A 15764-nucleotide genomic window follows, 5' to 3' on the forward strand; every position below is an offset into this window, starting at 1 on the left:
CACAAAGTTGATCTTGCTGTGGTACTGGGAATACACTATTAAAATAGGAACTTCTGGGAACACTGATGTACCTGATAAGTTTTGGAAAAAGTAAATTTTTTTTTTTTTAGAAAATAGACTGAATCTTGTTATTGGGTGAGGCGAAAAGAGGATATTGATTTGAGAAAGAAGCAACTTCTACAACGTAGAACTCTGAGTACACAGTCCTGAAGGAGCTCTGCAGGGAAGAAGCACTGTTTAAGGACCCTGTGGATTTTGGTATGAAGCAGTCTAGAGAGTGGAATATACAGCCACGTTTTAAATACGATAGAGCAGCATACTGTCCCAAAAGACTGAAGTCCAGAATACATTAAAGTTAAAAAATAAAAAATAAGAAAAAAAAAAAAAAAAAAGAGCCACAGAGCAACAGAAAAAGACTGTATCAGGGTTAATACAGGGCTCGGGGCAGATTGTGAGATATTAACCGATCACAGAGACAACGTAGCTGCTGTGTACCTTCATCTGTGTCCTCCTCCAGCCAACCAGAGGGTCTTTTCATCGGAAATTACAGAGACCCTGTGACTAATGTGAACTTCGCATCTTAAATTAAAGGAGACTGTGTAAGAGATGCACAGCATGTTTAAATGGCTGCAGAGATGATAAAGGTTGTTACTGGGCTTGTGCATGGCACCAGGAAGCATGGATGGTACCACTTGGAGGAAGAAAGAAAAGAAAAGGGGAAGGGAAGGGAAGGGAAGGGAAGGGAAGGGAAGGGGTCTCAGTCTCCAGAAAGGAGGACACTTGGCTTCTGAAGTGAACCTAAGTGTTGCTATTAAAAAGAAAGAAAGAAAGAAAGAAAGAAAGAAAGAAAGAAAGAAAGAAAGAAAGAAAGAAAGAAAGAAAGAAAGAAAATCCCAAATTGTTCAATTTTACCAATGAAGACTTAGGAGGCAGATGCTGGGGTGAAAACCTGCTAGGTCAGAGAGGCAGAGAAAGCACCCAGCTGACCTTCCTATTCAGCTCATGTCCCGATGGAGAAAGCTAAAATCCAAAAGCTCAAAGCTCAAAGCTCAAAGCCACAAAAACCAAAAGTCAAAAGGCCAAGGCCAGACGCTTGTTAGTTCACCTGACAGCCCAGGAGGAAAAAGCCCAAACCTCTTTCTTCTTCTCCATGCTGTCTTAAATACTCTTCAACTCAAAGTCCCTCCTTTCTGTTTAATCCTTGTCATCTGATTCCTTGTTCCGCCTCTTGACCTAGGGTTAATTTTATTAAATCCTGTGTACAGAAAGCGCTTGGATTCAAGGTGTGTGATAGTGCTGAGCCACACCTAAACCCAGATTTTTACAGTTCACAGTCTCAGGGCTCACAATGGGATCGATATCCTGCAACATCTAAGTTTCTGTACCTTTTTTTTTTTTTTTTTTTGCTTTGCTTATGCCTCCTCCCACTAGTCGGCTCCACTTTTCCTGTCTCAGAGCTGTGTTCCCTCTAGTGAGGAAGGAAAGTGGACAGCATTTGCTACAGTGGCTCAGGGCTGGGTTTCCCAAGTCTAGACAGCAAAGAAGGGATTCCTTTCCAAGCTAATCCAGTGTACCAAAATGCTTAAATGGCACTGAAGCAAATCTTTTAAAGAAACTGGCATTTAGATATTTTTTAATTCTTTGAAGATTTTTACACCTGTGTATAACGTACCCTGATCCCATCCATCCGACTCGCCCTCTAGGGTCCCCATCACAGTCTCCTCCCTAACTTCATCTCTCCATTTTAAATTTGTTTGTTCACTTATCTATCTAACTTGTTGAGTCTAGTTAGTGCTGTCTGTATGCTGGTGGGCACAGGATCATCCACTGGGATTCAGGGGAGCCTACTAGTATCTACATCCCCAAAGCAAAGTGTCTTTTCTTCCCCACAATAGTTATCAGCTGCCAGCATCTCCTCGTCTTTGGCGAACTCTCAGGGGCCCCTTCCCCCTCCACACTGGGATTTTTTTCACTGGCTTGATTTTGTGCAGCTCTTGTAGGTAACCACCACAGCTGTGTAAGAGTAACTTCTATTCTCCTGGTTTAATTGTTGTCCAGGAGACTAACTGCCTCCTTCTGCTAACCTAGGCCTAATACTGGAAGCGTCTAGCCTCTGTATAATCTACTCGAGGCCTAGAATGTTCTCTGAGACTTGCTGCTGAATGAGCTCACCCTTTCTAGTTCTTTCTGAAATCTGCCTGGCTGGTGGGTCAACTCAGCCAGTTCAGTTCTGGCTCAAACTCTTTTCCAAGCTGACTGATTGAACCTTCTGACTGAATTGCTCTGCTTGGCCTCAAACTAACTCTACAGTCTGTTCTAATCTTCTGGCTCCTTCTCCTTCTCTAGCTTGGTCTATCTTCTCCTGTGTCTAGCTTATTCTCCTTTCAACCTGTCTCTGTAAAACTGACTCTCCACTTCCTTTTCTCTGCAATGCTCTCCTAAGTCCACTTTTTCCTGTCTCTTCTGGTGAGACTTGGGCATATCCTATCTCTGACTCATTCTGTCAAATCTTTTTCTGATTTCTCACTTTGTCTGCCTCTCAATTAGACATCACTTTCAAAACATTGGTGCCTCCTTCTACAAACTCACTTTACCTTCATTGTTTGGGGTTAAAGGTGTGTGGTAAGGGCGTGTCTGTATTCCAGGTGCTAGAGTCACATCCCTCTCCACAGCTGCTGTGAGTTCATAAGTGTGATGGCCACACAATGCTCAGAGGACAGCATTTCACAGCACTCCTCCTTCACCCTCTTTTTACATTCTTTCCACCACCTCTTCGGCCATGTTCTCTGATCTTTGGTGGTGAGATGTGTGTGATTTCCCATCTGCTTCTGAGCACTTACGGTCTCTTGCTCTCAGCCTTTAAACAGCTCTTCGCACTAACCACTGCCCACCACAGTAAGAAGCTTCTCTGATCAGGGCAGGAAGCAGCATAATCTATGGGCACTGGTGTAAATCTTTAGAAGAGACTTTGACAACATGACCGCTTAGCAAAACAACCTCAGCAGATTTTTCGTCTAGGGCCTGTGGCTCCCTTAGCCATCGTTTTTGACTATGTTTACAAAACCAGGTATGGATTACCTCCCACATTAAAGAAGCAGTTACCTGTGCCACATGGAGGGCCCAAAGGGGGAAATGCAATCATAGGTTGGAAAAGGAAAAAAAAAAATGGGATTAATCAAGTTAAAAATCTCCTGCAAAGCAACTGTTTTCTGCAAAAAAACAAAAAACAAAAAACAACAAAAAAAAAAAACAAAACAAAACAAAAAACAATTAAGAAATAAATCATAGAATTGGAAAGCCTGTGTAAAACTTTATCCAAGAAATGGTTAATATTTGGGGCATATAAGGAACTGAACAGAACCTCAAAAACAAAAAACAAAACAAAACAAAACAAAAAAACCAAAAACAAACCGCCCAATAGAAAATATGTCAGAATAAATACTGCTCAAGAGAGAGTGCAAGGCTGGAAATGTAGTTCAGTTGGTAGAATACTCAACTAGTATGTACAAAGCTCTGGACTCAATCCACAGCACTGCAGACAAGCCAAACAGTGCCAACAGAGGAGGAGGAGGAGGAAGAGGAGGAGAGGGAAGTGGGGGGGGGAGGAGGAGGGGAAGAGGAGGGGCAGGGGGAGAAAGAGGGGAAAGAGGGGAAGAGGGGAAGGAGTCAGCATGTGTTGGTTAGAATGGTAGTTAGCATAACCACTGTGATTTGAATATTATGGCCATGCTTATTTAATAGAATGTACTGGAAGGATGTGGGAAGTTTTGGTGTCATTTGCCATGTTTTGTAGAATTCACTTGTGAAGTTATCTAGGCCCAGAATTTTCCTTGTGGGAAGATGTGTGTGTGTGTGTGCGTGTGTGTGTGTGTGTGTGTGTGTGTGTGTGTGTGTGTGTAGTGGGCCTTAGTGGCCTTAGACTCTGCCATACCCTTTCTTTCATAAGAAATGGTTGTTTTATATGTATTGTTAGTTGTTTGGTTAGGAGATTGATCCTCGGTCAGAAGGAAAAGTTGGTAGTGTTTTGTGACATTTTACAACCTAGTATTTTATGTTAGAATCAATTTAGTAGACTATTATAAGCATTATAAAACAAAATGACAAAAGAATAAAATGTATTTTTATTTTAAATGCAAATTTCCATGTATTGAGGATAAGGAGATTGTGTGTATGTGAAACTTTGAGGAAGGCACACCACCTGTGAGTATGTACACTGGGTTGTCATGCACCTGGCATCTCCTGCCCTGGTTCATGATCAGAGTGCCTTGAGAGAAGCCGTGGTACTACGCTGTGGTTCAGTGCAGGCGGGGTCTACCTCAATCTGTGTCTGCATTGAAAGGATGTGAGGGACATCATCTCCACTTCACATGATCCACCAAAAATGCCTATCATATCCTCAAAGCCAAGGTCGGGGGTGGGGTAGGCTGGGAACTTTTACAAACCTACTTTTCTCTAATACTCCCTTCAAACCTACTTACGCTAGAAAGGAGAGAAAAGAGGTTAGCAGGGACAGAAGTCGCCCTCCTTCCACTCAGTTCCTTGGGCTGATTCCACTCCTTGCCATCAGGATTCCAGCAGACCTGTCAAAGAGCAAAGCAGCAATGCAACAAGAGTGGCTGCAGCGGTAGCAGCGGGAACCCGGGACCCTGAGGTGAACCTCTGGAGCATTTCTCTTTAGGAGCAGCTCGAAGCAGAGTGGTGACCAGCCCAGCGATGCGATGCAGAAAGCCAAAAAGCCAAGCCTCTGGTTGGGGGCTCACATATGTATATCCTTTCTCAGAGTTCATACTAGGATGCTTATCAGTTGGCAAAGACCATCGCCCTGCAAGAGGCAGCTCCTCTTCTAGTGGACAAATGTCACGTGGCCTCACACGAATCCACTTCCAGTGGACAAACACCACACACCCTCACCACAAGTCTGTTTCACTTCCCACACTTGGGGTCAAAACAAAAACGTGTTTACATCCACAACATCTGGGGGTCCCTGGAATGGTCTCTGTATAGCATCTTTCTGGTCTCAAAATTGATATAGAATAGGTCATCCATGTTCATAAGCTCAGAGCGTTGCCGTGTGCGCTGCTATTGTCCGTGACACCGTTGAGTTGCTGGTGTGAATGAAGGAGAGGCCCTCGCTGGCCCAGTGAAGGGTGTATCAGGTCACTAGAGGAGGAGAGAGTAGGTTTGGCAAAGGACTGTCGGAACTCAGAGCAAAGGGCAGCAGGACAAGTGTCCTGGAAGGCTTACACAGATGGTTAGCCATGTTAGAGGTTAGCTGAGGTGTGCTTCAAATTGAGCTTATTTTATTTGCCATCACACACATATTTAAACATGCCCACTGTGATCTGGAGCTAGATCACTACATGCAATTGATAACAGTTCTTGCCTCTATATAGTTTTCATAAACAATCGGTTTAAAGGACAAAGTACTATCGAAAGAGACAGTGACAGGAGGAATATGTGGCAGGAAGTGGGCTGCCCACTCTATTTTTGGTAGGCTGGGCTTACACTCCCAATGTAACAGTAGCACATAGCATTCTACAAAGTCTGCACACATTCCAACATTCATTAGACCCTTCCTGTAAACCACATAAAAACTGCCACCACTACTGGGTGCCGCGTCAATACTGCAGCTGCTAGCACAGAAATGGGTGTTTTCTGAGGAGGGGAAAATGGAGTGTAGGCCTGAGACAGGGGGATGATTGCTCCTCCCTCCCATCAGTAGTCCTAGGGGCTTCTCCACTAAAAGACACTGGCGATAGGAAGATGGATGCTCAGTGAGTAAACTCACTTGGTGCCAAGGACACACATGCTGTAAGGAGAGGACCAGCTTCCGCAAGTTGTCCTCTGAGATCCTTGGTTTGCTAGCCCACACACATACACCTCTCTCTCTCTCTCTCTCTCTCTCTCTCTCTCTCTCTCTCTCTATATATATATATATATATATATATGTATATATGTGTGTGTGTGTGTGTGTGTGTGTGTGTACATATATGTGTGTAATCCTATATATGTCATAAATTTTTCCTAAAAGGACACTTACAGCACAAGGTGAGGTTTCACTGTGTCTCTTGGACAAAGGCATTTTGCCCTTGAGATCTGTGCCTTGCCACAGCAGCAAAGGTCACAGGCAGAACTGAGGAGTGACCTGAAACTTGGTGATCCAACTCCCCCAAGTGCATCAGGGCTCAGTGAAGGGGATACATTCACCTGCTGGCTTTTGTTCCAGACCTTGGTCAGGTGTTGGAGTATATGAGGGTTATATTTCTGGAGTCAATGAGTGGCATTTATGTGAGAACTCTGTTAGATGCATTTCAGTTTTTAGTGATGTTTAAAGCTGTGCGGGGACTCAAATATTTAGCCTAACTCCATCCTTCTCATTTCTGGCCTTTGCGGGCAGATGGCTGACCATTCTTATGTCTTGAACTCCAGCGCATAGTCCTGTGGTGCGTGGAGACTTCTGAAGAAGGAGATTGTCCATGTCCGTTAAAAGCGTACTATCTGGGCAGTAAGGTTTAAGGTTGCGCATCTGGAGCTGGACCGCGCCCACAGCGCAGTTTCTGGTGCGAAGGTGGCTTTGGCTCGATGTACCGGAGTGTGCTGGGCTCCTTCTCCCCGCGCGGGGGCACCAGAGCCCTCGCAAGTGTCTGACGCTGCGGCGCTGCTACTAGATTCCCTTTTAAATGACTGCGGATATGCGGGCGGTCGGAGCTGCAAATGGTGAGAAAAGGCTCAGACCAAGCTTGCGAATGGCTCCCAGCTATCATTTAACTGCACCGGTACAGCAGTTACGGTTTGTCACTCGACGCTCCGGAATCGCCACACGCGTCCCCAGTGAGACTCCAGGGCGCTGCCGGAGCCCGGCCTCTCCATAGCTGGAAGCACATCGGGCAGCGCGGGTGCAGGGTACACGTTCGCGCACATGCGCACGCGCACACGAACACGCGCAAGGTACGGCAGGGCAGGGGACAGGGGCTTGGGTGCCGCGAGTGCAGTGGGTGTCGTGGAGGAGTGAAGCTGTAATCTTCGAATGGCTGTATCCTGCTAGGTTAAAGAATAAGAGAAGATGACGCGGAGGCATCCACCTCACAGGCCAGGGTCCATGCGGAGCATTTAGGGAACCCACTGCGCTGTCGGCGCGCTCCCTTCCCCACGCAGGGCTCTCCCTATGGCGCAAACGGCAGGAGAAAGACCCACAGAGCTACACTTGAGTCTTCAGGCTCCGCTCTCTTGGCAGAAACCTCATGGAACCATCCACCTCTAAATAGGTGGTCCGGAACCAGGCAATGGTCCTTGGTTACCAACGCACAGCATTATATATTTATTTTTGTAGTGGGTGTAGCTTGCTTCTCTGCTTCTCTGTATTTTGGGAATAGCTTGCTTTCCCTTTTGAGCACGGTGGGAAAGGAGAACGCAGCAGGGAGGGAGAGGGAAAGGGAGGATTCCTACAATAAGAACAGCGCATTTTTTCAGAGTCTACCCAAGCCCGGCTTCCATTTCAAAAAGGGGGAGCTAGCCTCTACTGCGGTGTGGAAGAGATGTAAGAATTAGGGACCAAGGAAGCATCCCGCGGCGCAACGCTGCATTTCAGAGGTACCTGGGTCTAAAGGGGCACACACGCACACGCGCACACATGCACACATGCACACCCGCACAGCTACCCCGCCAAGGTGTGTGCGTGCGCGCGAGTGTGAACTCCCACATTCTGCTGTCTGCGCCTGGCCGCTGGCACTGAGCCTCCTCCTCCCCGCTCGCCCCCAGATTCCCTCCCCTCCTCCTTGCTTTTGTCTGGAGGGTGCTATGCTATGCGTGTGTGCGTGTGTGAGCGTGTGTGTTTTTGGATTTCATACTAATTTTCTGGAGTTTCTGCCCCTGCTCTGCGTCAGCCCTCACGTCACTTCGCCAGCAGTAGCAGAGGCGGCGGCGGCAGCGGCAGCGGGTTAGAGCCCAGTCGCTGCTGCTGCTGCTGCTGCTGCTGCTGCTGCTGCTGCTGCTGCTGCTGCTGCGCTCTGCTCCTTGCACTTGGTACAGGAGGCCAGGGAGCCGCACGGACAGGACAGTCCTCGGTGGCCTTGGCCGGCCCTGTCCCCCTGCCGCAGTTGCTCCCCAGGTGGGATGTGCCCCACCACCTGCCTGCCTCCTTCCCGCCCCGCAACCCCCGCGCCCAGCGGCCAGGGAGGATTCTGCAGCATCATTGGGGCCCCATCGCTGCCGCAGCCTCTGAGTCCTCTTTACAGGGTCCTTGGCTTGGTCTGTGCCATGGAACCTGGTCTCAAAGACCCTTTCCGGACCTCTCCTGCCTCGGCCTCGGGCTTGGAGGGAAGGCGGCCACACTGGGGGCCACTGAGGGGCAAGTTGATTCGGGGCGGGATCTGGGCACTTAGACATCCATTCACCAGGCTGGGGTTCGGTGGGGATTAGGAGAGCTCGGAAGGACTGTGTCCCACTTGGTGGTGTGTAGGATCTAAGCTTAGTCTCATCCATGTCTGTTTGTCCTCAGCCCTGAGGTGCGCACCGATATCCGTGCCGGTTTAGCGATTCTGCAACCCAAAGAGTCCGGTGAGATCCACTGAGTGGCGCCTGGCTTGTAGGATCATGCAGCCTCCTTGTGGCTCGGAGCAGCGGCCCGCGATGTCCCAGCCACTGTGAACCGTTTGGCCCGCGCCAACCTGCTCAGCCACAGCAGGGACAGGCTCGGCCTCTGGTACGCTTCACTCCGCGGGAGGCCACCAGCACCAAGCAGCAAGAGGGCTCAGGGAAGGCCTCCCCCCTCCAGCGGGGGACGCCTGGCTCAACATAGGGACACTCTGACTGACTGGCACTGGCAGCAAGGGATGTCGCCCTGGCCGAGGTGGCATGGACCCGCCATGGCGCGGCTCTGGGGCTTATGTTTGCTTGTCGTGGGCTTCTGGAGAGCCTCTCTTGCCTGCCCCATGTCCTGCAAATGCAGTGCCTCTAGGATTTGGTGTACCGAGCCTTCTCCTGGCATCATGGCATTTCCGAGATTGGAACCTAACAGTGTCGACCCGGAGAACATCACCGAAATGTGAGTTCCTTGTACTTTTTCTCCTGTCCTCCACTTCAGGACTCAGGCAGATATATTCCCTGGATGTAGATAATGTCCCAAACATGGTGGGAGGTCAGAGACCAGAGAGATGGACTATCTGTCATTGTGAGTTTGACTGGCTTAAGGCTGTCAGCAGGTAAAGGGTGACACTCTAAGATTCCATATAGAAAGAAATATATAATCATACACACATGTACATTGTGATCCTAGGAAGGAATTCCAAGTGCATTTTTATTTCAAAGTTCTGATGGGTGTTTTTTAGGCTTTCTGTATATAATAATTATATTGAGACTTTTCTCTTTCTTTTTTTCTTTTTTCTGGCTTGGTAAAATACTGTATGTGTTTTGTGTGAGAAGTTCCTGTAATATTCACCAGAAAGGAGGTTAAAGCCTTTCAGAAACTGTATGAAGGCAGTGAGGACCTCTCCCTTAGCGTCTTCTCCTGAGGTTTGGAGTTGACTGGTTTCCCCTTTCATCTATCGGAGTTTGCTTGGGAGATTGCAGCCAGAGATGCCACAAGGATGCTCTGTAAGAGGAGTTCTGAGTGTCGAAAAGCACTCGCTCAAGAGAGAAAATGTGATCATGGGAAGCCTAAAAGCCTGGGCTGATTTAATTTGGACCTGACTTCTCAGAGATATGATTTGAGACCATTTGGATTCTAAATCTTAATTGCCCATTGACTAATTCCCCAGGACTAGGCTGGGCAGCAAAGCTGTGTGTCCACTGATGACGGGTAGCTTTAGCCTTGGACCATCATGACCCTAGAAACCCCAGCTTGGTGGAGAAGCAGAGAAATGTATTTCTTTTCTCTCTGTTGGATGTCTGTGACAAATATACTGCCAAGCAGGGATTCAACACTCCTTTCTCTAGATTCCTAGGTCACCTGTGTTGAAGGTACAGCTGTTTTCCTTTCCCAGCAGTCTTGCCATTTTATGTCTCACAAACACAAGGTTTTATTCATCTGTGTAAAGGATTATAAAGCTAAGTTTCCTGAGTGATTTTCACAGTGTTTGAGACTGAGAAAGGCAGCCTTGAAAGTAGGGCTTGGGCTGTGGCCTTCCGGTTGGCGAGTGCGCATGCACCCCCCTCCCCCCAATGTACAACAGTGTTTTCTGCCAACGCGTCTGCCAATGCCAAAGGCATCAAGATAACCTGTTTTGGTTTTTAAATGTAAGTAAGAGTCCCTTCTAATCTTGCTGTTCTGTTGCTGATGGCTATGCTATAGGACCCGGGTGGAAGGAAATGACAGCGGAGCAGAGTGGAGCATGCAGGCCAGGCATAGCTGAGCCAATCCTGTGTGAACTCTGAGTCCCGGGTGCCAGGTTCCCAGTCTTTGACAAGCAGCCCAGCAGCCCAGTGGGAGGGTAGGGTGTGTATGTGCCTGTCTGGGGCTGGGCTTGCCCAAACAGTCTCAGAACCCAGGCCTTTCGAAGGTGATGTCAGTCAGATGGAGGGGTGTTGTAGAACTCAGAATCTTTCTGGGCCTTGGAGACTGGGAAAGTGCATTGACACAGCTAGATAATGCAGCATAAAAGAATAATCTCCAGTAGACACCGAATGAAGAGAGAAGTGAGATACAGTGCTTGACTGTCACTCCAGTTGTTTTAGTTTAACATTTTAAGAGCAGCTGCAGAAAAGCAAGCATCTTTAAATTGAAAGCTCGCTTCTGACGTTCCAGAGCTTTCTGCTAGAAGCCAACAGTTTTGACAGAGCACTCTGGTTTTTTTTGTTTGTTTGTTTTGTTTTGTTTTGTTTTTTTTTTTGTTTTGTTTTTGTTTTTTTTTTGCAGATGTTGTTACTTCTTTTCTATGTGAAGGCAGCTTCCTATTTATTTATTTATTTATTTATTTTTACTAAAGCCACAGTCATTCACCTTATTGTGATGCCTTAGTTTCTACTCTGGTTTTATTTCTCTTCCTCTGATTTGGAAAGCCATGGATATTGAGGGAAGTGAGAATGTTCAGTTCCTGAGTGTTCTGGATGCAGGAGTAGGTTGGGCATGTCCGTCAGGCTGGGGAGAGGCGAGGTCTGGAAGAAGGTATTTTGGCCTACGTAGGCCCTCGGTAGTGCTCAAGCTCATCGTGTTAGTATCTGTGGATTGTATTGCAATGCTTCCTTGGAAAGGACCAATGGTTTTGAACTCAAATACTATCAATAGTCGTGTTAGTTTCAGCCTCAGTCTTATATGACACCATCTGTGATCCTTTTCCTACATGATAATATTTGTTTGAACAACTTGGCCTGTGAATATGAGCTGAAGTTGGAACCGAATTACACACTTTGAAAACTTTGTTATTTGGTCCAGTGCTATCCCTAACATATTCTGGGGTAACAATTTAGCTTATTGGTGTACCCTTGAAGTTACAAGGGTAACTTTTTGCCTGTAATCTGCCCTTAGAACTAGCTAAAACAACAGCTCACTATTTACATTGAAAGACTATCTTTTAGTATCTGTATTTTTAACTATGGTTGTGTCCCTTAGGGTTTAGAGAGAAATGTTAGAATATTTTGAAAGTATAAACATAGACTAGCTAACAGGTAGCTACTGTGTTTATACAAATGTTGCCAGTGTCATTGTTTGAACCTATTTTATTAGAAATCCCAGTGTCACCAGCATCTGTCATATACTACTTATGGCTTATGGTTTAAGTTGATCTGTCCTTCTCCGTGCGGTGTCACAAGTGCATGCTCAGCATCACATTTTGAGGTGACAATCACTGATGTTTGTAAGTGGTTAATGCCACAGCAGTGCCAAATTAAAAGACAGTACCAGTATCACATGTAATGTGACTGGGATTATGGCCATTTAAGACCTCGTAGTGTCAAGTGCCAAGGTGTATTGTAAGTCTTACCCAAGTGGTAGGCAAAGGGCAAGGTAGATGAGTGTACTGTCTTAGCCTATGATTAAAACAAGTTTCCCATGGTAAGTGTCCCCAGTGTTCATGTCTGTGGCATTCGACAAGCTGCACTGTGGATCTCTTGCACTCTACCATTGCATGTGCTCATGAAGGCCAATAGGGATCCTTTTCCTGAACTTCTTGCATGGTATTCTCTGAATTGGGGGCAATGCTTGGAACTAAGTCTAATATTTATTCCTCTTATCACAACATAAATGGAACCCACAGTGCCTGCTGCCAGAGCATCTGTGTGCATCTTATTGTTGCCTGGTTAAGTGCCATAATGCTGTGCCATTAATACATCGATTTTGGCCCTGGCACCTCAATAAGCTTTGTTGCTGCAATTAATTGTGTTTGAAACATCCTGACACTCACAAAGATTCAGCCAAGGGCACCAGTATGATATTCACTCAGCGGCTCCTCACTGATGGTTCTAGAACTTTTGGTCGCCTGCATTTAAGCGCTATACATTTTATCTGGAGTGTGGTTGCGCAAGTCACACTAGGCTTATTACTAAATGCAATGTTGTTCATTATCTAATACAATTTGCAAACCGGAGGTGAAATCTCACCTCACCGTCCACATAGTGGAGGTGTGAGCAGAGCTCAGCTCAGCTTTGCCTTCTGGAGCCTTTCTACTTCTGGACCTTCCATCTCATTTTATTGCATGGGGTAAAACTATGAAAAAGCCCCGTGACCCTTCTGACCCTACTCTCTCCCACCTCCCATCACTGAATGTACAGGAAAATGTGTTTGATTTTCTTCTTCTCTGAAAAGTGATACTTCCTTATGGGAATTCAGAGTGCTTAGAGTTAGGAGAGGAGCCGGGTTGTGTGTTGTTACAAGCAAGCAGCGGGAGGTTGAAGCGATGTGCTCATAGCTCCCTGGTTCTGAGTGTAGGTCTGTTTAAGGTCATTTGCTGTTTCTATCCTGTAAACCTTTTGTTGTATCTTTCAATATTCCCTGGTAAAGATTCTGGCTAAGATGAAGAGTTGGCAGAGCAGCTGAAGGGTGAGGCCTTTTCTTCCTCAGGGACAGTCTATACAATCTCTGACTATATCTAGGCCATTAGAGCACAAAACCTAAAGCTTTTGCTTAGCTGGGGAAGGAAAATTGAATATCTCCTTGTCCTGTTAATATTTGTGTGTGTGTGTGTGTGTGTGTGTGTGTGTGTGTGTGTGTGTGTGTGTTAAGTAGCAAGTCAGTTTTCCAGGTTTGAACGTTTTGCGTATCTATTAGGAAAAGAATCATTTTCAGGCCAGTATTGAGTAGCATACACTGGCATCGTCTTCAGGCTAAGTTGGCTCTTCTGTGTCTCTAGAGCATTTCTTGTAGGTTCAAAGCCATGAGGTAGAATATGGCGTTGTGTCTGCCAGCCCTTTGAACAGTGTTAGTATGTAGTGCCTCTTGATTACTATAAATCAGTATGGGGATTCAGGAGAGAGATTATTTATGGATGGCAGAATATTTTATTGGTGTGTATGTGCATTTGTGTATGTGGGAGGGAGACAGAGAGAGAGAGAGAGAGAGAGAGAGAGGGAGGGAAGGAGGGAGGGAGGGAGGGAGGGAGGGAGAGAGAATGGGGAAGGGAAAGGGTACAAAAAGAGGCTAGCTGCCTGGTCATTTTTCATGATCTACTTAGTCAAGCCATTTTAAAATACAAATCTCCTCTTGCTGTCCCAAATGGCAGAGGTCTGAACTCTGAAGCAGCCTGGCAATTTTATCCCTGCATTTGTCTGCTGGTCGATCTCCATTAAAAAGGTAAAGATCTCACACCACCAGTGTTCCCCTCGCCACTCACCTCCCTCTCTGGAGTGTCCAGAGATTGAGAAATCATAAATATTGATCTGGAGGCGAGTACAGGAATATTCCTGAGGTTGTCACAACTCTCCAAAAGAAAACTGCATGCAGACACTGAGTTCTGTCTTCAAGTTTTTCAAAACCAATCTGCAGTGGAAGCAGGAAGCTATGAGTTTAGGGAGCCTGTCTGAGACGTCAGCACCTGGTTGCCCGGTCACCCGGGTTTCAAGGACTTTGTTCTCCATGCAAGTGAAGAACCTTGGTTTTGTTGCTCAGACCACTTTCTCCTGGCTTTGCAGCTGAGGGTGCGGGTAATAGTCGTTGTGCCAGCACTGGGAGAGAAGAGCGAGCATGGTGCTCAGGGTCAGCAGTGCATCTCTGAAACCCTTTGCTCTCAGCTCCCCACATAATGTCTTTTAAAACGTGGGCTGCTAGCCAGGCTGTTAGCATGGCAGTGCTAGTTCAGAAAAGGGGGGGGGGGACAAGGCCGGGGTTCAGAAAGGCTCCAAATCAAGAGCATAGAAGGAGAAGGGACCCTAGAGCCTCCATTCGCCTCTTTGCAAAATTCTTGAGATCTTGCAGAAATGAGAGTCTCTTTGCATCCAAGAAGTATCCCTTTCTGTCTCCTTGCATCCAAGAAGCATCCCTTTCAGACTGAAGTCCAGCTCCAGGCTACTCCTAAGAAGTTTCAGCAACGGGAAGGCAAGCTTGGCATGGCTAGCTCTGCAAGCACAGTCTCTGTGAGACAGTGTAATTACAGAGGCCTGGACCACTGTGGATTCCAAAGCAATGACTTTACCTTCACACAGGAAAACATGCCTTTTTGTGTTGAACATAGGTTGAAAAAAAAAAAAATATGTGCATATACAGTCCTCTTCACTCCACAGCCCTTACACAAAGTTGAGCTAAAAAGAAAAGTCATCATGGCTTGGCACAGGCGAGGAAAGGCAAACAGACCAGTGTGGTGGGCTGATGCTACTGGAGGGTGACCACAGAACGCAGGACAGAGAGAAGTCTTTGTCATATTCGGGGCCCACAGCCCATTATATAAATTCTGCTAGCACTCATGAAAGACATGGCCAGAGACCACTTACTATCCTTTCTTGCCTTCTTTTCTGCCCTCTTTCCCAATGCTGTAAGACACTAGACCCAGCTCAGCATCTGAGCCAGTGGTCAAACCGCAGGGTCCGCTTAGCAACCACCCTGTGTTATTGTCACGGTTCAAGGGTTCGAGACTTCCCCGTGAGAGAACAGTTGCCTGAGACTGACCATGGGCACTTTGGGTGCCTGCTTACTTAGATGTAAAGCCTCACCCTGAAGTAGGTGAGGACTTGACAGCCCAGGAGGGACAGCCCAACTGTCTGCCCAGACTTCTGGTCAAGGAGGGCATAGTTAGGAATGGAGCCCCAGGGACTCTCCTAGGCCTCAGTCTCCTCAACTGTAGTTGCCTGGATTTGGTTTTGAGACAAAGCACCTCGGTGGGGGAGGGGCAGACTGATGTTTCGTCCTGTTCTTTCCCCTCCCACCCCTCCCATTTTTGTTCAGTTCCTTTGCAGTCTGTTGTACTCTTAAGAGATGCATGATTTGGGTGACTTTAGTAATTTTTAATCTTCTCATAGGGAACAGAACTATTAATTACACTCCATTTAGACTTCCTTTTCTAGTTCAAATAAAGACCAATTAATCTTTAGCACCTCAGCCTCCCCTGCAGTTTCCATGCATACCTGTGTACCCAGAGCCCTGTGGCCCCGCTATGTGGCCCTCCAGCTTGGACTCCGGTAATTTATAAAGCTCTCCTGGAAGTCGAAGGCGAGGTGTCTTAAGTTCCTTTTTAAATTTCATTTCAAGTATTGTGCTGCTTGCTTGCCCAGGACCTGATGGAACATCTCGGAGCTAAGTCTGTCTTCTGGGTCTCCTATCAGCTTTCAGCACAAATGGAAGTTTCTCTGAATCAAAAGATGCTGGGATTTGAGTTTTCAAATGACATGTGAAAGATGATACAACT

The 15764-nt window shown here is 46.8% G+C and overlaps 1 protein-coding gene across 1 annotated transcript in view; it reads left to right on the forward strand.

Moving 5' to 3' along the window:
• Positions 1–7920: 7920 nt before the first annotated feature.
• Positions 7921–15764, forward strand: part of Ntrk2 (neurotrophic receptor tyrosine kinase 2) — a 319485-nt gene continuing 311641 nt past the window's right edge. Inside the window, exons 1-2 of the mRNA XM_051172708.1 lie at positions 7921–8107; positions 8498–9043. Coding sequence (XP_051028665.1) covers positions 8832–9043 — 212 coding nt within the window. The 5' untranslated portion in view covers positions 7921–8107; positions 8498–8831. The remainder of the gene's footprint in view (positions 8108–8497; positions 9044–15764) is intronic.

The sequence above is a fragment of the Acomys russatus genome, chromosome 3 (assembly GCF_903995435.1).
Source record: "Acomys russatus chromosome 3, mAcoRus1.1, whole genome shotgun sequence".
Lineage (NCBI taxonomy): Eukaryota > Metazoa > Chordata > Mammalia > Rodentia > Muridae > Acomys > Acomys russatus.